The sequence below is a fragment of the Notolepis coatsorum genome (assembly GCF_963971535.1).
Source record: "Notolepis coatsorum genome assembly, chromosome: 2".
Classification (NCBI taxonomy): Eukaryota; Metazoa; Chordata; class Actinopteri; order Aulopiformes; family Paralepididae; genus Notolepis; species Notolepis coatsorum.
Genome location: NC_140166.1, coordinates 60575143 through 60600142, shown reverse-complemented (window position 1 = coordinate 60600142; position 25000 = coordinate 60575143). Strand labels below are relative to the sequence as shown.

At 46.3% G+C, this 25000-nt stretch overlaps 1 protein-coding gene across 2 annotated transcripts in view; it reads right to left on the bottom strand.

The window, feature by feature from the left end:
- The window catches only part of dync1li2 (dynein, cytoplasmic 1, light intermediate chain 2), a 55642-nt gene that overhangs the window by 3869 nt on the left and 26773 nt on the right, over positions 1-25000 (bottom strand). For both annotated transcript variants that reach the window (XM_084309295.1, XM_084309296.1), the window contains exons 7-12: positions 21565-21700; positions 19755-19866; positions 17874-17933; positions 15627-15674; positions 14731-14854; positions 1-104 (exon numbers count right to left, since the gene is read on the bottom strand). The exon at positions 1-104 is cut by the window's left edge and continues 28 nt beyond it. In XM_084309295.1, the coding sequence (XP_084165421.1) occupies positions 1-104; positions 14731-14854; positions 15627-15674; positions 17874-17933; positions 19755-19866; positions 21565-21700 (584 nt within the window). The remainder of the gene's footprint in view (positions 105-14730; positions 14855-15626; positions 15675-17873; positions 17934-19754; positions 19867-21564; positions 21701-25000) is intronic.

The following is a 25000-nucleotide window of genomic DNA, read 5'->3' as shown; positions in this document are numbered from 1 at the left end:
TCCAGGCGGGGTCCCTGGGGCTCCTGGGCTACCAGGAGCTCCGGTCTTCTTGCTCAGGAGGCTGTTGAAGAAGTTGGCCAGCACTCCCTCGTTGGCAGCCGCGCCTGCAGGACAAACGACACCCGCGTGTGTCACTCTGCAGGTGTTCACAAATCACGCCTCAAAACACATTTATTTTGCTCTGGCTTTCGGTGTTTAAACCGTTTTTGAGAGAGCTGCCTTTTTTACGTGACATATTGTATTTGTTTTTTATTGTGTGCTTTTATTCTATTTTCTATGTTTTTATCTTATGTTGTGGGACTTGTACAGCACTCTGGTCAACTTTGTTGTTTTTAAATGTGCTTTATAAATAAAGTGGATTGGATTTTGGAACAGGACAAACAACACCCTTCCAGAGAACCTTCTTGAACACACACACCTTAATATGCACATACACAACACTCCCTGTAAATAATCTACTATTTTATTTGATCTTACCTCATTTTATATCATCTTACCACTACTACTTATTGTTACTAGGGCTGTCTTAAATACTTCGAAGCTTCGTTCGATGGGCATGGGATTCGAATATGAAAATAAAATTATAATATAAAAAAGATAAATGTAATTTTTTTTTCTTTTTGTGCAAAATCAACTCTGCCTCTCTTTGTTAACTACAACAAGCAATGCCGTTTGTTATTTAAGATGAGGTCGGACTCGGCACTGACAGATTTGTGTTCATTGTGCCGCTTTTATAAAGCCTCAAATGACGGCTTACAATATTTCATGAAAGCAAAGTGTTTCGTTTGTCTAAGATTTAAAAAGGTTTAAACTTTACAGCACTGACAAAGTTGAACAAAGTGCTGTACAAGTCCCACAACATAAAACAAAATTAAAAAAAAATAAGAGATTACTTTTTTTTTTCTTTATCTCGAAGCTTCGAATTAAAATCGAATCTAGGCCCCGAAGCTTCGAATTCCAAAAAAATATTCTAAGGTCAGCCCTAATTGTTACCATTCTTGTATTAATTGTTTCTTAATTGTGCACTGTTGAGCTCGAAACACAAACATTACCTGCAATGCCCCTGTATTGTTGTGTACTTGACAAATAAAGAACTTGAATTAGCCTGTACTATAATGCTGTATAATAATAATAATAATAATACACTTTATTTGTAGAGCACCTTTCATACAAGAATTTCAGCTCAAAGTGCTTCACAGCAGCAGAAAAAAAAAGACAGGCATAAAATGAGCACAAAACTGGCCGATCAAGAGCAATGCATCAAGTGCAGACATACAAAATAAGTATAAAACGAGCATCAAAATAGAACATTAAATCACAGTTCTTCACATCAGGATCTAACATCCCAACAGGCCTCTTTGTTTACGGTTTGATCAATTTAAAAATAGACGGCAATAAAAGAGTAAAATAGAGCAGTGCAATAAAATAGTTATATACCATATATAAATATATTTATTCCCACCGCATATATACCTATCCTCTGTCTGTACTGACCTGCACGTAGTCCTTTACTATATCTATATCTGTACATATCCTACTCTTACTAGTTACGCTGCTGGCCAGTAATAGTCATACGGTCTCCATTTATACAATACAACTCTGTACATACATCTGATTAGCGCTACACTCGGTAGTACTCATTTGTATATTTTGTACCCAGTTTAACCACCTGTACATTGTATATTGCCAATTTGCTGTTGCACTTCACTGCTACCTTCGCACCCAATCAAATTGTAGTGCATTTTTGCGCATTGCTCATTATTGCACATTGCTCATTGCACATTACATATTTTCTAGTTGGAACTATACATTTTGTCATTTATATTTGATATACTGCGCATCCCGTTATCGGCACACTTAGTTAGAATTGTATATAGTCATCTTGCGGTTATTTTATTCTATGCTATTTTATAGAATTGTATATTATATTGGATGCTGCTACGGTAGAGGAACCACAACAAAGCAAATGTCTCTCTTTTATGCCGTAAATTAAGGTCCCGAATTATGGGACAATAAAAAGGAACCTGAATCTAACATAGACGCTGGTTGGTGATGAAATAACCGTGACGCTGAGGAGACTGGAGGCCCAACGAGGTGATCCCCGAGCGGCTCTCGCTTCAGCTCCACACACCAGGTGATCCCCGAGCGGCTCTCGCTACAGCTCCACACACCAGGTGATCCCCAGAGCGGCTCTCGCTTCACCTCCACACACCAGGTGATCCCCAGAGCGGCTCTCGCTTCACCTCCACACACCAGGTGATCCCCAGAGCGGCTCTCGCTTCACCTCCACACACCAGGTGATCCCCAGAGCGGCTCTCGCTTCACCTCCACACACCAGGTGATCCCCAGAGCGGCTCTCGCTTCACCTCCACACACCAGGTGATCCCCCGAGCGGCTCTCGCTTCACCTCCACACACCAGGTGATCCCCAGAGCGGCTCTCGCTTCACCTCCACACACCAGGTGATCCCCAGAGCGGCTCTCGCTTCACCTCCACACACACCAGGTGATCCCCAGAGCGGCTCTCGCTTCACCTCCACACACCAGGTGATCCCCAGAGCGGCTCTCGCTTCACCTCCACACACCAGGTGATCCCCAGAGCGGCCCTCGCTTCACCTCCACACACACCAGGTGATCCCCAGAGCGGCTCTCGCTTCACCTCCACACACCAGGTGATCCCCAGAGCGGCTCTCGCTTCACCTCCACACACCAGGTGATCCCCAGAGCGTCTCTCGCTTCACCTCCACACACCAGGTGATCCCCAGAGCGGCTCTCGCTTCACCTCCACACACACCAGGTGATCCCCAGAGCGGCTCTCGCTTCACCTCCACACAGAGTCCTTCCAGAGGGAGATACCGAGTGAGCGGTGCGCGGCTAGTAGGGGCTTATCATTATACAGCCCGGTGGTTCTAAACCGGCTGGGGCGCGGTCCACACTGTGACACACCGTCTTGATAAGAGAGTCAACGTGAAGCAGGTTAATAACGAGGTCACTGGTCACAAAAAAAACCTATCTCTTTGCTCAGGCATTTCACTGTGGGGTAATGCAGGCAAATACTTGATGCTCTGTTGTGAGGAGAAGATGACTTTTGACCTAAATCTTTTCAAAGTTGTTTAACATTCCAGTTAGGTACATGGTGTTCACCGCCTAGCCAAGGTTGATTCTCCTAACTGGGCCATTTTCATCTGATTGAACAATCTTATCACACTTTTTACTGTAACCTTGCTATTTACATTTTTATGCTCGCTTATGCCTGTATTTTTTACTGTTGTTGTATGTCCGTTCTATTTTATAATTTTTAGACTATTTTTTAACTTAATCATTTTAAACTATTTTATTAATTGTATTACTGAATAGAGAGCCTATTGGGATGCTAGATCCTAATGTGAAACACTGTGATTTACCATACCTTGCTATGCTCGCTCATGCCTGTATTTTTTTTTTTACTGTTGTGAAGCACTTTGAACTGCAACCTCTGTATGAAAAGTGCTATACAAATAAAGTTATTATTATTATTGTTCGATCCACAACGAGGAAGTCTTTGTTGGATATTCTCAAACGATCGATAATTCGGCGTGGCGGCGGCGGCGGGGAACGCTGTTGTAAGTGTAGCTCTGCAAAAAAGAAAAAGATGCAGTGTGTAGCGTTTCTCTCTGTTCATTCTCGACGCAGAGCTACACTCACGACAGCGTTCCCTGCCGCCGCACGTTCCCCTCTGATCCATATTCCGTTCATACCGTGGTCACAATATCGCGGTCACACAAATCACTCCGGCACCGTGTTTTCTTTTCCATTTAGGATCAAATATCCCAACCACAGCATTCTATCTAGAAATGTTCCTGCAACGTATCCCGTTTCCCGTTCGTCCCGGTCTGCCAACGGCAACCGACCGGAGACCGCAAGTGGAAAAGGGTTAAAAAACGGGCCTCAATTAAAGCCGGTTTAGCCGAAGCCTTTCTCCGCAGCCCCCCCCCCCCTGCTGAGTTCAATAACGGAACATGTCGACGTCTCTCTGTGTCCAGACGGGGCCGACTGCGGCAGGCGTGCAGGAATCCGTTTGTTATTAAGGGAATTATTTCAATAGCTGTTGTTGTTTCTGTGCAGCGTTGCTGTCCAGCAGAGCGACCCCACTGTTGTTTCTGTGCAGCGTTTCATTACACATACGAGTGCGCGCTTACCAACTGTTTCGCCTGTTTTACTGCAACACTACTGTTGTGAAGGATCAGATTAAACCGAATATGTATATTTATTTATATATATATATTTAATTGTATTTGTATATCGTTTGATATCCCCTGTATATTCCTTGTACAATATGCATTGAATATCCCCGTTTCTACTAAACAGCCCATAATAGTTTCATTCTACCATTGGACGAGAACCTGGCGCCAGGTTGCCATACCCCTAGGTCCAAGTTCAATCGTGCCGCCTAACATGTCGAGGCAACCCCCGGTTCCGCGCAGTAATATGCCGGGCGAAATACGAATGGTACTATTTGTTCATAGCGCATATATATATGGCGCTCGTAAAGTAGAACTTTCTTTTAGTCCAGTTCTTTACCCTCCAACAGAGTGACAGACGCAAAAGCCTCCCCACGACGCACGTGCGGTGTAGTAAGGCCTACTTGGCCCAGAATAGGCATTGAGATATCGTGTAGATTAATAGTTGAATGGTCATAGTTTGGCACCATACCGTCGAGTTGGACGTATTCTATTAAGCTAATAATAGTCTATTTATGTATGGTGCATCGTTCGGTTAGAGTTCTACAGTTATCAGTACCCCCATCGTTCCTGACGTTATCTGGACGCTTAACCAGGCTGGTCAGACCCCTAGTGGTGATTGCATCCGAGGAGCTCCGGGCCAAGAGCGACTGGACCTGTATATTGGATTACTCTACCCAGACGACGGCGAGCCTTCCACGGCTCTTGGATTATGCTTTGTGTGCTTTGATTATTCCATGGATAAAGGCCAACACTGCCGAGTGTTGGAATTACCCCCCGGAGAGGGATCCAGGTGAGGCGGCGCTCTACACGTGAGGTCGCACCACGTCTCTCCGTTGTGGACCGGCAGATACCGTTCCACAGAGGGTCCAGCTGTATTCGTCTGCGGCCCGAGGTTCTGTGGGCACCGTGTCCAAGACTTTGGATTCTCCCAAGACACCGTCGGCCAGATGGGATACCGCCAGCGGCTTCTCTAACCCCCCCCTCCTACTGTCTTACAACCAGCGGGACCCCCCCCCCCCCTTAGTGTATCCAGCTATAATCATTTAAGTACCATCGCTATCGTTTCCTAAATATTCCAGGTTGTATACTTACTCCCTGCGCAACCAGAGATTGGACATTCAATGTTGATTTACCTACGAATACTCATTTGCCATAAAAGTGCATATTCCATATTTCAAATCATAAATGTAATTAAGTGATCGTTGTATACACCCTTTGCTGTATTAAACTTTCGATTTGGTACATTTGTGTTGGTTCGTTTCATCAGGTGGGAAAGTGTTCATCATACTTATATCTTGTACTGGGTGGCCAGAAGTTAAAGTACATGAGGTAGTGGTATTAAATATCATATCTAACAATACAGTCAGGGAATTGTACCCCTCAGTTACAATTGGTCCTTCGAGCCGGAGGGTAACTAGTGTAATATTAATATAGTGTTATTAATATCGAAATGGCCTATGATGAACACTCCACGAAACGATCCTCCTAACCTAGAACGCCCGCGGCGCAGACGACAGACACCTCAGTACTTAGAGGCTTACACTGTCAGTCAACTACCTAGCCTTCGACAAACGGTAAACGTGGTAAAAGTAGAAAGTAAAATTATGTCTGACCTTAACGACCAGGTTTCCCCGATCACAGAGGCCCTAGTAGGTCCTAATGTAACTGACCAAGCCCACGGTGGGGACCAGGAGGGAATTGACATGCCTTTACCCCCCGCCACTACTAAAGAAGTAGTCCCCGACAAGCCCCGGGAGGAAGACAACCCTACAGAGAGAGAACTCTGCACGGAGGAAGAGGAGGAGAGCGCCGAGGAACTAGAGCTCCAGGACTCCCCAACGAGTACCCCCAGGAGCGGCTCACGCAGGAGCGGCTCACCTCCACTACCGCCTTCCCCCAACGAAGCGGAGAGGACACTACAACAGGCGTTCCTCGTCAGCCTGACAGCCTCCGCCGAGCACGATCGGCTCCAAGCACAGATGCTTGGCGAGCGCGAACACCTCCAAGCGCAGCAACGGAGCGAAGAACAGCGCACATGTCTGGAGATGAGACGCTTCCAGATGGAAGAGAATATGGCAAGAGACCGGGCCGACGCCCAGCGCGCCGCTGCCGGTGCCCAAAGAGACGCAGAGCGCGACAGACTACAAGCGCAACTAATAGAGCAGCTGATCAAAAGGACAACTCCCTCTCCCTCCGCCAGGGGCTCAAGGAACTCGTCGAGACAACAGTCAAGAGCAGCGTCACCGCAACGAGCAAGCGACCCTGAACTTGACCAACAGACAGAGTCTAGACCCCCCGCAGATCCCCTTCCCATACCGGTCCAAGCGAGACCCAGCTACAAGGAAGGAGCGGCCTACACTGCGGAGAAGCTAAATAAACGATTACAGGATCTGGAAGATTTGATAGAAGAAGAGGGAGAAGAGGAGAACCAAGCCCGACGACAGCACAGTACTCCACCGGACCAGGAGGTCCCATACAGTCCAGGCTATACCCCCGCGGCGCTGCGCTACAGACCCCCGACTCTATTCACGGGTGAGCACGACGCACGACCAGCCCCGAGGAACAGTACCTGGACCAGCGGGCCATGGTACCCTGCCAGTACCAGCCCACAGCGAGGCGCAAGAGGGGACTCGCCCAGGAGGTCTCTCCCCCAACGCTCGCCGATGTATCAGCCATCCACGGCGTCATACAACGCCACGCCGTCATTCCCAGACTTCGCCTATGAGAGTCGAGCACAGTACACGGAGCTCCGGATGTGTTTAGAGACAATGATGGTGGATGTCGCTGATGAACGCCACAAGTATGCAATATTATTGAAGCATCTGAAAGTACCGCGAGCGCACAATATAGCGCTAGCCTATGCTACCTCCTCGACCCCATACACAGCGGCCCTTGCAGCGCTGGATCAAAGATATGGACGTATATGGGATTACGTAATCCAGGAGATAAGGCATATTGACCGCCTACCCCCAGCCACAGACAATCGCTCACTAGACGACCTGTCAATCAAAGTGCAGTCCCTGGTGGGGATGCTGGGAGCTCAACGGGAGAAGGGCATGCATGAGCTGTACGCCAACTCTAACGTTGAGAGGATTTTGGAGAAGCTGCCACCCGCAAGACAGGAGCGCTTTCGGCGGCAGAGGGACTACCGAGATCCCGACGGCCCCGAGCCATCCCTCCTTGATCTGGCCGACTTCCTGGCGAGAGAGGTCAGCAGCTTACGACTGGACACCTTCGGGCGGAGCACGCCAAGCTCCAGAGAGGGACCCAGGAGAATAAGTGATGGAAGAAGATCGGTGACTGTCATGCACCAATCAGAGTCAGTACCGAGCAGTAAGAGTCACAGCACCCCCTCGAGAAAGGAGAAGTGGAAGATAGCGTGTCCCTACTGTGAGAAAGAACACTGGCTGTCACAATGTGACTCATTCACAAAGATGAATGCAGAAGAAGTGAGCCAATGGATAAAGTCCAACCGGCGCTGTTATCGATGTGCGCGGCCCCACATGGCAGCCGAATGCCGCCTAAAGAAAAGGTGCAGCCGGTGCGATGGAGCCCATCTAGATATACTACACGATAGTAACGGAAGACGGCCTATACCTGCACCACGGAGCGGCACCAAGGCAAGTGTCATGTACATTGACCCCGCCAGCAGCAACGGAGCTCAAGTGCTCTTAAAGGTAGTCCGTGTGACATTGAGCTACCAGGATAAAGTCATGGACACTTACGCCGTCCTTGATGACGGGTCAGAGAAGACCCTTCTGCTCGCCTCCGCTGCGACTCAGCTGGGACTGAGGGGGAGCAAGAACGAAATGACGATTCGGACAATAAGAAGAGATTTAAAGACGATAAAGGGCGAGAATGTCTCCTTCACTATCGCAGCCAACGGGCAGCCAGAGCGACGGTACAAGATCACAAATGCTTTCACCAGCCAAGAAATAGGACTATCGCAGTACACCTACCCTGTCACCAAGTTGATGGATAAATATGTGCACCTGCGTCAATTACCTATCCCGCTCATAGACGGCGCTACCCCGACCCTGTTGATAGGCTCCGACCATGCAGAACTCATAGTCCCGATTGACCGGGTCCATACAGGCCCCCGAGGCTGTCCTGCAGCAGTCGAGACCCGCCTAGGATGGACATTGCAAGGCCCCCTCGCTAAATCTCTCAACCGAACAGCAGCCACTAGCTGCTTCCACTCCAGAACGACAGAAGAAGACACCACTCTCCTGCAGCATGTCGAGAGGCTATGGACCCTAGAGACAATGCCCTTTAAGAACGAAAAGAAAGACATTCGCTCTAAAGAAGACATTTACGCCATCAACCTACTCGAGCAGGGGACAAAGAGAGTCACAGTCGGCGGAGTGATGAGATACGCAACTCCACTCCTGAGGCGAGAGGGAATGCCCACCTTTCACGCAAAGAAAGACGCCACGGAGCGCTATCTACTGAACACAGAGCGGCGCCTAGCAAAAGACCCCGTTCAAGAGAGTGTGTACCGAGCTGAGATTGAGAAGCTAATCACAGCGGGACACGTAACAAAGATTGACATTAAAGAGGCCGATCAGACGACCGAATCATGGTACGTGCCGCATCACAAGGTCCATCACAATGGCAAGGATCGCATTGTGTTTAACTGCAGCTACCAGATGGGATCCCAAAATCTGAATAAAGAGCTCTTGCCCGGCCCCACACTCGGCCCCTCCCTACTAGGCGTGCTACTGCGCTTCCGCCAGGACAAGGTGGCTATAAGCGGGGATATCAAAGGGATGTTCTTGCAGGTGAGACTAGTAGAGGAGGACAAGCCTCTGCTACGGTTCCTATGGAGAGAGAAGATCGGAGATGAGAACCCATCCATCTACCAGTGGGAAGTACTCCCCTTCGGAACCACATGCAGCCCGTGCTACCTTTGCACTACAGAAACACGTCACAGAGGACCCAGCAGCAGATGAAGAGGTCCAACACAGTGTGAAGAACAGTTTCTACGTGGACAACTATCTACAAAGCGTCTCGACTCAAGAAGAAGCCGAGGCTCTCCTAATCAAGTTACGCGCCTCCCTAATCAAAGGAGGCTTTGATCTCAGGCAGTGGGCCAGCAGTGACCCGCACGTATTGCGCAGCCTCTCCTCCGCAGACAAGGCTGCCAGCAGCGAGACCTGGATGGCGACAATCCCAGGAGGAGCCCAAGAAATGACACTAGGATTAGTCTGGCGCTTCAAAACAGACTCGCTCCACTATAGACACAAACCCTTGGCTCCAGAGCAAGGAAGGTCGGCGGCGATACCGACCACCAGACGGAGTGTGTACAGAACACTCGCCAGACAATATGACCCGTTGGGATGTATTCTACCTTACACCACCAGGGCAAAGATGATTGTACGAGCACTATGGGACAAGGACCAGGGCTGGGACGACCCAATACCCGCACACCTTGCCTCAACATGGAGAGAGTGGGAGACGGAACTCCGCTCACTCCCAGGTGTCAATATACGCCGCAGCTACTTCCCATCCACAGTGAGGCCAGAGACATGCGAGATTGAGCTACACGTCTTCAGCGACGCCTCCGAAGTAGCCTACGGATCGGTTGCCTATTTGCGTGCCCAAGAGATGGGAGGAGAGATACACACTGCTTTCATACTGGCCCGCTCAAGAATAGCCCCGCGTAAGCAACAATCTATCCCACGTCTAGAGCTCTGCGCAGCCCTCGCAGGAGCGCATCTAGCCACGTTAATCCAACGTGAACTCACCATTCCGGTGCATAGAACAATCTTGTGGTCAGATTCCACGACAGTACTCACATGGATTAAGTCTGATTCATGCAGATACAAAGTCTTCGTGGGAGTCAGAGTCACAGAGATTCAAGAATTAACAGAAGAAGCAAGCTGGAGGTATGTGGATACCAAACACAACCCAGCTGACGTCATCACCCGGGGAATGTCCCTGGATGACCTAACCCGTCGCAACATCTACAGTGACGGACCAGCATTCCTCCAGCTCCCGGAAGGAGATTGGCCTACGCCCACCCCGAGGGAAGCAAGTAACGAGGAGGCTGAGAACAAGAAGCCTATGTTCTGTGGACTGAGCACTGTCGCCTCCACAGACCCCAACATAGATGACTGCATTACCCTAGAGAGTGCGCAACAAAGAACATTCCTGCGGCACCACCCAGAGATTCAGTCCACCACTGACATGTCAGCAGCTGACTACGAAGAAGCAGAACTTCTTCTACTACAACGAGCCCAGAGAGACTCGTTCCCCAATGAGCTAGACTGTCTACAGGGAGGAAACCCCGTCCCATCAGACAGCAGACTGATTCACCTGGCACCAGAGAGTGACGCACATAATCTCATCAGAGTGGGTGGTCGCCTGCGGAGAGCCCCCGATCTACCAGATGACATTAAGCACCCGATTGTCTTGAACAGCCGACACAAGGTCACAGAGCTGATCATAAAGAAATACGACGAGGATGTACACCACGCAGGAGCAGAGAGAGTCTTCGCGGAGATCAGACGTCGTTATTGGATATTGCAAGGGAGAGAAGCAGTACGGCGCTTCCAGCGAACCTGTCTAGACTGCCGTAAGTGGCGCGCGCAGCCCAGCATACCACGGATGGCTGACCTACCCCCCTGTCGCCTCCGAATCGGCGACAAGCCATTCCACTCCACAGGCATGGACTGTTTTGGCCCGTTGTATATAAAGAGAGGAAGAGGCACCGAGAAGCGGTGGGGTATTGTATTCAAATGCATGACCACCAGAGCGATACATATCGAGCTCCTTCCGACCATGAGCACAGACTCATTCCTTATGGCCTTCCGGAGATTCATATCACGGAAAGGACAACCGTCTACATTGTTGTCTGATCACGGGACCAACTTCAAAGGCGGAGAAAGAGAGCTGAGAGAGAGCTTCCAAGCTATGGGCCCAGAACTTAAGACCCACCTCGCTCCAGCCCAGATTGACTTCCAGTTTAATCCCCCGAACGCACCCCACTTCGGTGGAACCTGGGAACGAGAAGTACGTTCTATAAAGACAGCCCTGTATGCCGTACTCGGAGCCCAGACTGTGGCAGAGGAAGTCCTAATGACAGTCCTCACGGAGATCGAGGGAGTATTGAACTCAAAGCCCCTCGGTTACGTCTCCAGTGATGTAGCAGATGTCGACCCAGTCACCCCCAACACACTCCTAATGGGGCGGCTGGACCCCGCGCTACCCCAGACAATGTACAGGCCCGAAGAAGCGAACGGCCGAAGAATGTGGAGGTACAGCCAAGTACTAGCTGACAAGTTTTGGAGCAGCTTCCTACTTCACTACCTACCGTCTTTACAGACCCGCCAGAAGTGGGTAAAAGAGAGAGACAATTTGACAGAAGGAACAGTCGTCATGATTATTGACCAGTCACTCCCCAGAGCTATGTGGCCGGCTGGCCGCGTAAGCAAAGTGATCACCGGTGCCGATGGCAAGGTCCGAGCAGCTGAAGTACTCGTCCAAGGGCGCACCTACACACGTCCCGTGGCGAGGCTCATAGAACTGCCCCGACTCCCAGATACTATCGATGATGACCATGACCCTATGACTTTGTGAGTTGACTGACCCTTACAGCGGACCTTGAGTGGTGGACAGTGCGGTTAATCTGTCTCTGCTTAGCTAATTAGGTGGGACTAATTAGGGGGCGGCTGTTGTGAAGGATCAGATTAAACCGAATATGTATATTTATTTATATATATATATTTAATTGTATTTGTATATCGTTTGATATCCCCTGTATATTCCTTGTACAATATGCATTGAATATCCCCGTTTCTACTAAACAGCCCATAATAGTTTCATTCTACCATTGGACGAGAACCTGGCGCCAGGTTGCCATACCCCTAGGTCCAAGTTCAATCGTGCCGCCTAACATGTCGAGGCAACCCCCGGTTCCGCGCAGTAATATGCCGGGCGAAATACGAATGGTACTATTTGTTCATAGCGCATATATATATGGCGCTCGTAAAGTAGAACTTTCTTTTAGTCCAGTTCTTTACCCTCCAACAGAGTGACAGACGCAAAAGCCTCCCCACGACGCACGTGCGGTGTAGTAAGGCCTACTTGGCCCAGAATAGGCATTGAGATATCGTGTAGATTAATAGTTGAATGGTCATAGTTTGGCACCATACCGTCGAGTTGGACGTATTCTATTAAGCTAATAATAGTCTATTTATGTATGGTGCATCGTTCGGTTAGAGTTCTACAGTTATCAGTACCCCCATCGTTCCTGACGTTATCTGGACGCTTAACCAGGCTGGTCAGACCCCTAGTGGTGATTGCATCCGAGGAGCTCCGGGCCAAGAGCGACTGGACCTGTATATTGGATTACTCTACCCAGACGACGGCGAGCCTTCCACGGCTCTTGGATTATGCTTTGTGTGCTTTGATTATTCCATGGATAAAGGCCAACACTGCCGAGTGTTGGAATTACCCCCCGGAGAGGACTCCAGGTGAGGCGGCGCTCTACACGTGAGGTCGCACCACGTCTCTCCGTTGTGGACCGGCAGATACCGTTCCACAGAGGGTCCAGCTGTATTCGTCTGCGGCCCGAGGTTCTGTGGGCACCGTGTCCAAGACTTTGGATTCTCCCAAGACACCGTCGGCCAGATGGGATACCGCCAGCGGCTTCTCTAACCCCCCCCTCCTACTGTCTTACAACCAGCGGGACCCCCCCCCCCCCCCCCTTAGTGTATCCAGCTATAATCATTTAAGTACCATCGCTATCGTTTCCTAAATATTCCAGGTTGTATACTTACTCCCTGCGCAACCAGAGATTGGACATTCAATGTTGATTTACCTACGAATACTCATTTGCCATAAAAGTGCATATTCCATATTTCAAATCATAAATGTAATTAAGTGATCGTTGTATACACCCTTTGCTGTATTAAACTTTCGATTTGGTACATTTGTGTTGGTTCGTTTCATCAGGTGGGAAAGTGTTCATCATACTTATATCTTGTACTGGGTGGCCAGAAGTTAAAGTACATGAGGTAGTGGTATTAAATATCATATCTAACAATACAGTCAGGGAATTGTACCCCTCAGTTACAACTACCATCGCCGACATCTCAGAAGGGAAGAACGGCCCTTCTAAGGTTTCTCTCCTCCACACTGCCTGTGGTGCATTTTTTCCTATTGCTAGGTTTTAGTGAGTTTTTTCCTTACCTTCGCGTGGGGTACGTCTGGGAGTGTTGCATTCATTTATTTTAAGTTTTTTTTGGACTTTATGGTGTTTTTGTTTTGTTCTTGATTTATTGTGATGTTTCTTCTTTTTTTCAAAATCTTTCTTTTTTGTTCTCACTTTTTCTGTATTTTTGCCCCCCATCCCAATTTAGTCGTTATGCCAATTCCCTTCCTGGTCGTTGCCCCACTGTCGGCCTGGGGAGGGTGTATAACTACCACATGCCTCCTCCGATACATGTGGAGTCAGCCGGCCGCTTCTTTTCAGCTGACAGCTAGGGGTTTCACTGGGGGAACGTAACGCATGCGGAGGTTCACGCTATCTCCCCCAGATCCCCTCCCTGCTGAACAGGCGCCCCGACCGACCAGTAGGAGTCGCTGTTTACAACGACCAGGACTCATACCCCACCGGCTTCCCACCCGCTAACACTGTGTTTGTAGGGACGACTGACCAAGCCGGAGGTACCGCTGACAGCTGGATTAGATCCCAGAGTCTCTGCGGTGGTAGGCGAGTGCATTCTCCACTGCGCTACCCAGCCGCCCGTGATGTTTCTTCTTGACTTGTTTAAAGAAGACGTGTCCGGCCCATGGGGACATTAACGTGTGCCGTCAGGCCTTACAAATAAATTTGATTTGATTCAGTGTTACTATCCAACAGAGACCGACCCCACGGTCCAATTAGACCTACAAGCTCACACGTACAAAAACCTGTAGATGAGTGCAGAAAAACAAAGCAACCAGAATATATGGAACCTATGGAACCCGTTCTAGTGACTGGCTGGTCCCTAAGGTCCCCAGAGTTTGCTCTGAACAGGGTAAATCTGCATTTTGCTATGATTGCTCTAGCTAATGAACTCCAACAGTTCTTAAAGCTTGAGATTCTCCTCTCTGTTGCACAGTTTAAAACCTTGATCTCCAAACTTTGTCAATCAAGTTGTACGTGTTTTAATTATACTTGTTCTTTGCCTCATCTCGTTTGTCTCTTTGTTATGATTTCCTATGCTTTTTTTCCTTTTGGCTTATTAGTTAGTTAAGAGAAAAATAAATCTCTATTTGGTCAGTATTGTCATTTGGACAAGCAAAGCCATTACTTTAAGTTGCAGGCAAGAAAGACAAGTCTGTCCACTGTCTCTGGTTTTAAAGCTGCCCTGTTGCAGGTCACAATAAAAAAAAAAAAAAAAAAAAAATGGATATTATATTTTATTATCGATTATTAAAATATATTGCGATAATTATCGTTATCGTTTTATGGCCCAGCCCTAACCAGACGGCAGCAGCAGGACTGAAAGGCACGCTCACCCTTCAGGTTGGGGTCGGGCTTCTTGACGGCGGTCAGGGGCGAGCCGCCACCGGGGGTGCTGGTGGCCTGTCCGGCACGACCAGCGGGCCTGGGGGAGCCGGAGGCCGTGCGCCCTGGAGACTCCTGGAGCACCGCGGGCCGGGGGGGAGAGAGAGAGAGGGTGGAGCACCGGGGGGCAGGCGGGAGGGAGAAGGAGAGAGAGGGTGAGCGCACGAGAGGTCCCAGTTGGCATATCAAACACACACACAACCAAGTATAGAGAAAAAGAAACACTTAGCACGTTGAAACGTGAATTACCGTAATTCCTCTAATAGTAACCCCGGCTTGTATTTGTTTCAACTGTAGCGGATACCAGGCTTGTATTAGGAGGAGGCATGTATAAGAGAGAGGCTTATATTTCTAATTTTCAAACAGATCATAATGAATAAATAAAAATGTTGTGTCAGTTTGAACCCAGTAAAATGTACTGGGTTCATTTATTGAAACCAAGTACTGTATGAAATACGGTAGTAAACAGTGCAATTACAGGTGGTCAAAAAAAGTAAAATAAAGTAAAATAGTGCAATCACAATAGTACTGGTATAATAATAATAATAATAACTTCGTTTTATACAATTCTGAGGTAGGCTTACTCTCTTGGTAAACATTAACACCATACCATTATATGGTATTTACTGCACAGCCAGGCCAGCATATAACAACAATAACTAAATATACCCGGCTTGTATTAGGAGGCCGGCTTATAATTGCTTAGCTCAACAGCGCACCCGGTCATTAATAGAGACCCGGTTTGTAATTGAATACCGGTCACTATTAGAGGAATTACGGTAAATCAATGAAGCCATCAAGTGCACACAGCTGGAGGGGGCGTGAGGTGGAGCGGGTTCAGACGTACCGTGGCTGCTCCCCGCGTCGGTGTGGCCGGCTGCTTGGCTAGCAAAGACTGCAGAGAAACAAAACAATTCCTCTGTAAACATTATTATGGCGTTTATTTTCAATTTAAAGGAATGCCAACCTTTTTCGGAAATGAGCTTACCGTCTTCTCCAGAGAGAGACGAGAAGATAGAAACCAGTTTCCTCTCTGTGCGTTCAGTAGAAAGCTATCTGGCTGCACGTTAGCCTAGCTTAGCACAATGAATGGAAGCGGACATGACCGGTTAGCCTTTGGGAGAGGTGTTAGTTGGACAATGCCTAGGCTGACCGGTCATGTCCGCTTCCATGCATTGTGCTAAGCTAGGCTAACGTGCAGCCAGATAGCTTTCTACTGAACGCACACAGAGAGGAAACTGGTATCTATCTTCTTGTCTCTCTCTGGAGAAGACGGTAGGCTAATTTCCCAAAATGTTGGCGTGTTCCTTTAAAAATGTGATTTCTTTGTATACCCACATGGACAAACCTTTTCAGCAGGGATTATTATTTTTTTTTTATCTACTTTTTCTCCCATTTTCTATTTTTCTCCCATCCCAATTTCGTATCGTCCAATTCTACCCTCCCCTGTCTCGAACGTTGTTAGGCCATGCCTCCCACAAGCCGGCTGCAATGTGGACGAAGCCTTGCATCACGTGTCCCCTCCGGTACTCGAGGAGGCAGCCGTCGCATCTTTTCACCTGCACAGCGCGATCTCTCAGCGGCGAGGGTCTGCGTTTGGAGGGCACGCCGCCCCCGTCGCTTCCTGATTCTGCTGCGCAGGCGCACCAACCGACCTGTAGGAGTCGCTGTCCACAACGTCCGATCCCCACCCACCAGCTTCCCACCCCCTAATACTGCCAATTGTATTAGTATGAACGACCAGCCAAGCTGATAGCAATGCGGAGAGCTGGGCTCGAACCCCGCGTCTCCTGCATTGGTGGTGAGCGCCTTGCCCACTGCACCACCTAGCCGCCCTTCAGCAGGGATCTTGAGAACCATCTACTGTATATATGAGCCTATATAGTTTATACCTTCACTCTCGGCTGCAAACTGCATATCTTTGTCAGCAGCACGTCACTTGTTTTCAGTAACAATTGCCTCCTAGCTAGATTAGATTGTAGTCAGGAGGATACACACGACACTAACGGCAGGTATATCTGAGAAGAGACCAGTGCAGTGCCGCGTGAATTGCCTTCACATGAGAGCCACAGCTGGTATTTGCAATCTCCCGTTTCAAAGACCAGCTCTAATGAGTCATTGAATCAATAATAAGAGTTGATTGGGTTGCATTGATTAGGACATGTTGATCCTTCCCACTTAAACATCCGATTACTAATTTTTCTTTTGTAAAACTCAATTTATACCCACCTATTGCTTTCACTGCCCTACACTGAAATCCTAACTACCTACCTCATACAATAGTCTATCCATATAACTCTGTGTATATATACCATACTATTGTACATGTTATCATACATTTATATATTAAAATGTACAGCATATATATATATATCCGTCTGAATATACCTGCATTATAATCCTGCTATATACCCACTTATAAACCTGCATATAACTAATGTATGATAGCAAGTACATTAATGCTGTATATACCGTATATATACTGTATATTTATTCTTACCGTGTATATATATATATATATATATATATCTGTAAACACCTGCATATAATCATTTTTAAATGTCTGTAGATACTATATCTGTACATATCCCTTACCTACTCTTACTAGTTACGCTGCTGGCCAGTATGACTTACTACCATAGTGTCTTTATACCTGTTATCACTCTAACTGTTAATACTACAACTCTGTATATACATCTGATTAGCAGCACTATTACTCAGTAGTAGTACTCATTAATATATCTTATACCAGCTTAAATCACCTGTACATTGTATATTACTACTATTGTACTTTACGGTCACATTTGCACTCTGGCTGGATGCCAAACCTATTTTTGTTATACTGTGCTTGTGCTGCATGATGACGATACATTTTAATCTAATCTAATCTATGATGCAGTCCAACATCGAGCAGCGAGCGAGTTGGAACGCCCCCCCCCGAGCGCCGTATCCTGCAGGTGTAGTGAACACAGCTAAGATGTTCCTTTATTGGCCCCTTGGGGGACCCCTTGTTCAGGAGTCATAGCAGCACGGGGGAGGGGGTACAGGTACGACTAAAGAGACATGAGGGAGGAAGATATAGAGGATATATAACCTGTTGCTTCATCAGGAACACCTGCTCGTCCTCAGCGTTGATCTCCTTGTCGTGAACCAGCTGGAGAGAGAAGGAGGGTGTGGAGGGAGGAGGGTGTGGAGGGAGGAGGGAGGAGGAGGAGGAGGGAGGAGGAGGAGGGTGTGGAGGGAGGAGGGTGTAGGAGGGAGGAGGAGGGTGTGGAGGGAGGAGGAGGGTGTGGAGGGAGGAGGGTGTGGAGGGAGGACAGCGGGATTAAGAAGAAGAAGAAAACATAATAGTAACAACACCCACTCTCCTCCTGTTTTTATACATAAACAGATTGTTTTTAGTAATACTGTGCACGAGCATTACACTAGAGGTTCCAGTAGTGGGCAGCTTGAATGACCAGGTCCAAAAACCAATGCTTTAAGGAGATCTTTTATTTTTAGAGCATTAACTCTTTGGAATAACCTGCCTCAAAACCTCTGCTGTATTTACAGTAGATTCACTTTAAAAAAATAATCTTAAATTGAATTTAACACTGTAAAGTATTTTGTTTAGTTTTCTGTTTCTGCGCTTGCATGTAATTTTAGCCATCTTAATTGTTAGGTTCATTATGCATTGTGTGTCGAGTACTGACTTTTAATAATTTTGTTTTGCAATAATAATTGTTTTTGTATGTTTTTTTTGTGTGGACCCCAGCAAGACTAGCTGGTTGCTATGGCACCAGCTAATGGGGATCCGTAATCAAGTCAAATCATCCCACCACCTCCTGCTGGTGCCCAGGGCCAGGCGAAAAACAAAAGGGCACGAGCTTTCGCGGTGACAGCACCCAAGGCTCTGGAACGCCACCCTCTCTCCCCCTAAACCTGAAAACCACTCCCTCTGAACTCATGAAAACACACCTCTACAGGCAGGCTTTTAAACACCGATAGCCGTTTTTCTGTTCATGTCTTTTTGTTGTTGTCTATTCTGTTGTTTTAGGTCATTTTAATGTTTTATTCTTTTCTTCAAATGTTTCCTCTTACTGTATTTTATTGATGTTATATATTACTGTTGTAAAGCACCCTGTGCACTAAAGGGCGCTACAGTTATACTTACTTACAATCACTAAAGCAATATGAACTAGAAATACAGCCTCGTGGTCCCATGCCTCCGCCTATGGGCTTTAACCCTTTCACTACCACACAGGTTAACCCTTTACTATCACACTACAGACGGGGTTAACCTTATGTCGTGTGGCAGTGAAAGGGTTACCTTCCGTATTGTCGCAGTGTGTAGGGCTGACCTTAGACATTATTTTTGGAATTCTAAGCTTCGGGGCCGAGATTCGATTTGAATTCGAAGCACTTTGTACAGCACTTTGTACAGCACTTTGTACAGCACTTTGTACAGCACTTTGTTCAACTTTGTCAGTGCTGTTAAGTTTAAACCTTTTTAAATCTTAGACAAACAAAACACTTTGCTTTCATGAAATATTGTAAGCCGTCATTTGAGGCTTTATAAAAGCAGCACAATGAACACAAATCTGTCAGTGCCGAGTCCGACCTCATCTTAAATAACAAACAGCATGGCTTGTTGTAGTTAACAAAGAGAGGCAGAGTTGATTTTGCACACAAGAAAATAAAAAAATCATATTTATTTTTAACGATCAAATTTTATTTTCATATTCGAATCCCATGCCCATCGAACGAAGCTTCGAAGCTTCAAAGTATTTAAGACAGCCCTACAGCACAGCAATCACTCAAACAATAGTAACAATCACCAAAACAATAGTAACAACAATCACTAAAACAATAGTAACAATCACTAAAACAATAGTAACAATCACTAAAACACTAAATATATGTAGTTATTTGATTGCACCGTGTTGATGAGCAAGGCACCTGGACGGGAACAGTGTTAGGGGGTGCAACTCCTTACCTTCCGTACTGGAGGCTTTGTGATGAACTCTTCAAATGGATCTTCTGGTCTGACTGTCGTGAAGTTTTCATGCAGAATCCCAATCTTCTTCTCGTTATCCCACCCCGACGGACTGAGGGAGGAACGGGCGAGGAAGCCAAGTGATACAATTACACTTCTAGAGTAGAAAGACGCCATTCAATTACATTTCTAGAGTAGAAAGACGCCATTCAATTACATTTCTAGAGTAGAAAGACGCCATTCAATTACATTTCTGGAGTAGAAAGACACCATTCAATTACATTTCTAGAGTAGAAAGACGCCGTTCAATTACATTTCTAGAGTACAAAGACACCATTCAATTAAATTTCTAGAGTAGAAAGACACCATTCAATTACATTTCTAGAGTAGACACCATTCAATTACATTTCTAGAGTAGAAAGACGCCATTCAATTACATTTCTAGAGCAGAAAGACACCATTCAGTTACATTTCTAGAGTAGAAATACACCATTCAATTACATTTCTAGAGTAGAAAGACACCATTCAGTTACATTTCTAGAGTAGAAAGACACCATTAAGTATACAATCCAGAAAACAACTAGAGGATAAGCAAACGTTGAAAACAATAGCAGGACATTCATAAAGCTGCCGGGACGTAACCGAGGTGTCTTTTCCTCCACGAGTCCAGAGTTCTTCTGCAGAGACCTCATCAAGGTTGTTCTTCCGCGGTCAGAGGCAGCCGGCTGTAGCGTGGATGCCTTCTAGCCACTACGATCCTAACCAGCTAAAGTTAGCTAGCTGGCAACATCGCCCGGCAATGTGGCAATAATCAGCATTTTCTACGCTCGATACAAAGATTTTTCTATGTTTCCCTCGGGTTCTCGCGTGGATATATGAGCGGTCGATATTCAATGCAATACGCTAAGGGCACCGCCGGTATGGTTTCGCCAAAGACACCTGGCTGGTTCTGACCGTGGAAGAGCAACGCTCTGGGAGAGACGCTGTGGTTCTGACTTTATTTCGAACATGTAAATAAATAAATACAAACAATATAAAATCAAAACAAATCATTGATCAAGAAATTAAATGAAAAAAAATAAAGCAAAACATAACTCAATTTACATGTTCGAGTAGGAAGAGGTATACACTTATTTACTCCTAGCCCTTTTCCACTACTCAAATGAGTGTACCAATTAAAAAACTTACAAAACAATTATATATATATATATATTAGAGATGCTCGATATTGGCTTTTTTACCGATACCGATATACCGATATTGTCCAACTCTTAATTTCCGATACCGATATCAACCGATACCAATATATATGCAGGGTTTCCCCCCCAAAAATTGGAATAATTTCAGGTAATTAACATTACATATCTCTTGTTGTGGAATTAACACAACATTATGCATACTTTTGACAATAAATAAAATCAGAATTTGTTCTTACTTGCTTGCCTGGGTAAATAAAAGTTATAGAAATGTAAAAATAAATATATATATATTTTTTTTAAGAAAACAGATACCGATATTTTCCGATATCACATTTTAATGCCGATAATATCGGACATCCCTAATATATATATATGCAAAACAAAAAACAAAAAACATATATGGTTCTAAACCTACAGAACGTCTCCGCAGCTTCATGAAATGTCCGCCCTTCTCAAAACATTCAGACGCGCATGGCGGCGGCGTCACTGGCCCTCGAGGGCCCTGCGTGCGGCTTCACTCACATGAACACGGCGTCCTTCTCCACCACTAAGGCAGGCGTGGTGAACTGGAAGGGTTAGGGTTAGGGACCAGAGGCCAGGGCTTCACTCACATGAACACGGCGTCCTTCTCCACCACTAAGGCAGGCGTGGTGAACTGGAAGTCGTACATTTTATGTGCTATGTATTTGTAGAGCAGGTCCAAGTTCTTCTCCTCTTTGACCGAGGTGTAGATGAGGCCGGCTCCATCTGGTGGCGCTGGTTAAGGAAGGGATGTGGCAGAGAGGAGGGGAACTGGGGCGGGAGAGAGCTTCAACAGTTAACCCGTTCACTGCCACACGACCGGAAGGTTAACCCTTTACTATCACACAACCGACGGTCGTTTGACAATTTTATAATTTTCTGTAATATTAGACTCGTTTTAAAATGTTTGCACAATCATGTATCATTATTATTATTTTCTGGACTGGTGGTTAGACGTTGGAGCTCTAGCAGAGCAAACACACGAGCTTCCAATAACGGTGACTGTACTGTTCCCATGATGTGCAAGAGTTCGTTTGGACAGTCTGCCTTCTCTGTTAACGGGGCAAACTCATGGAACTCTCTGCCTACTGGCTTAAAACTGGAGTCCAATGTCAACGTCTTCAGCAGAGGACTCGAGGTGTGGCTGGAATCAAAGCAGCAGCGCTCACATATGTAGACGCGGACTGGTTTTGTTGTTTTGATCATGGACTCTTGTTCTGGTAACTATTTGTTCCGATTTGTGATTTTAATTCTGTATTTTACTGTTGATTTTATTATATCTTTTAGAAAAGCAAAACAGCGCATCTGGTCTGTCCACTGTGGCTGGTCCAAACATTTTCATTCATTCATTCATACTTGCATTTCACTGTCAAACATCTCTTCTCAAACAGGAAGTAAACAAACCAGTGGTACCCATACTAGTATTATTTCCCCTTAACACTTTAACTGCCGGAAAACGCTTTACAGCGTCATTCCCGGCCATGCTCAAGTTGCCGAAGGACGCTTTACAGCGTCTTTAATATCAATATTTCAAAAATCTGTGATCGGATTCATATTTCCCCTCCGCTGGCCTGAGATCCACCAGGAGGACCCACTGAGCTCTCTGGCGGTTCAGGAGCGCCATCTGGTGGCCGATCGGCGCAATCGCCAAACAGGAAGTGCTATGGAGGTTGTGCTGGTCGGCCATATTACTTCCGGACACTCTGTACATGTCCCGGGACTCTGGCTCGTCACAATATAATAGCGATCCATTGCCAATAACTCGATAAACAACATGATTTGGACGTATATAGTATTATACAAGCTGGAAATGGTTCATCAGGATAAACATCCCATAATCGAAAACGGTCTACACCACGCTGATCGTCCAACGGCGCGAGGAAGATCCGGTGAGATTCAGCGTTATTCTTGAACGTGTTCCATATAAACTGTTATGATGAACATATGACCCACACTAGATGAATGATATAACGCTGCCCACGGAATTATAAACGATCCCCCGCCCATCCGGTCATCATCAGATCATACGTAGATCATTCTAGAAGTACGTCCAATTGAAATTTTTATATCGCCCCGATTGCCATCAAACTGTATTTCATCATCAATATAATGCATTTGGGGCTATAGATCACGTTCTGGAGAAAGCTGCAGAAAGAGATGAAAACATACTTATACATTAGACCACTTTACTATGAATATGTGAATGAAAAAGTTTAACGTTGCTACACAATGAACAATACATATAGGACTTTGAATGGGCCCTAATAATGGCAATGTAGCAATAGAATTTAAAAAGTTATAGCCATGCAAAGAAGGGGAACTTATCCATAGACAAATAGAGCCGGCAACCTATGGTATATCATGAATTTAACCTCCGGCACCCATAGTGTTAACACATTGAGTGCCAGCGACGTCATATCTCGTTTTATCAGCCCCCCCATTGAGTGCCGACGACGCGTAATGTCGTTGTTTGCCGTATTTTTTTTCTCTGAGCTCAATTGGGAAGATACTGCCCCCTATCGTCTCTCCCTGTGTAACTGCACCCCATCAGCTCAGACTGATACAGGGGGGGTGGCCAGTTTCCTCATTTTATTTTCCCGTCAAGGCATCTGAAGAGACCAAGTGATCGCCGGCCCTCAGAACAGCAACGATTATGTATTTACAGTACCAACACTGTAATCAATAAGCGTGATCGATATTTGGAATGGCGATCAGGAATTGGAATAATCTTTTTTGGATAACATCTGATCTCAGGTAAGGAATCTATTTTACCAGTCTTAGGATAATCAGACCTGTTTTCACGGAGATCTCAGCGTTTGCCCCATGTGTGATGTGGCTGTTTGGCTGTGATCGCTGATGAGGAGATAAGAGAATCGATTTCTCAGCTCACGTCTTTAGCGTGCATAAGTACACATATACTATCGATAATCTAGCGTTTATTTGAAAACGATTCATAAATAGGCCGACAAATTACAACGTGTCTAGTGTATTCGAGAATATTCCAATAAATGCAGTTTATGGGGGCATTTTTCAATTTTCCGTAAATCTTCGAGAGAACGATAGCTTTTCGAAATGCTATAAAAAGGATATGAACCGATCAAAAAACGATCCGTTTCGACAATGTTGACTGCAAACAAGTCATTGATAAGCGACGGGCAGATTAGACACATAGCCATAATTTAAAACATAAGATTAGGCGTTTTTAACGCTAACATTAAAGTGGATGACGGCATTCAACGGGGTAAAAATGTAAACAAGGTCAGCACTGAAACTGTTAACACTTTGGCTGCCAGGAGCCGTGTTAAAGCGTCATTCCCGGCCATGCTCAAGTTGCCGATGACGCTTTACAGCGTCTTTAATATCAATATTTCAAAAATCTGGAATCGGATTCATATTTCCCCTCCGCTGGCCTGAGATCCACCAGGAGGACCCACTGAGCTCTCTGGCGGTTCAGGAGCGCCATCTGGTGGCCGATCGGCGCAATCGCTTAACAGGAAGCGCAGTAGAGGTTTTGCTGGACGGCCGTATTGCTTCCGGGCACTCGGTACATGTCCCGGGACTCTGGCTCGTCACGCTACATAGCGATCGATTGCCAATAACTCGATAAACAACATGATTTGGACGTATATACCATTATACAAGCTGGAGATGGACCGGGTAAATCGCCATCCCATAATGATAAAATGTCTACTCTACGATGATCGCCCAACGGCGCGCGGAGACTGGGGTGAGTTTTAGCGTGTAACGTTACCGTCTTCGATACTAACTGCTATTATCAACATTTGACCCACATTAGATGATTGGTATAACGCTGCCCACGGAATTATAAACGCCCCCTCGCCCATCCGGTCAACATCAGATGACGTGTAGTAACTTCTAGAAGTACGTCTAGTTGGAATTTTTTATATCGCGCTGATTGCCATCAAACTGTATTTCATCATCAATATAATGCATTTGGGGCTATATATCACGTTCTGGAGAAAGCTGCAGAAAGAGATGAAAACATACTTATACATTAGACCATAC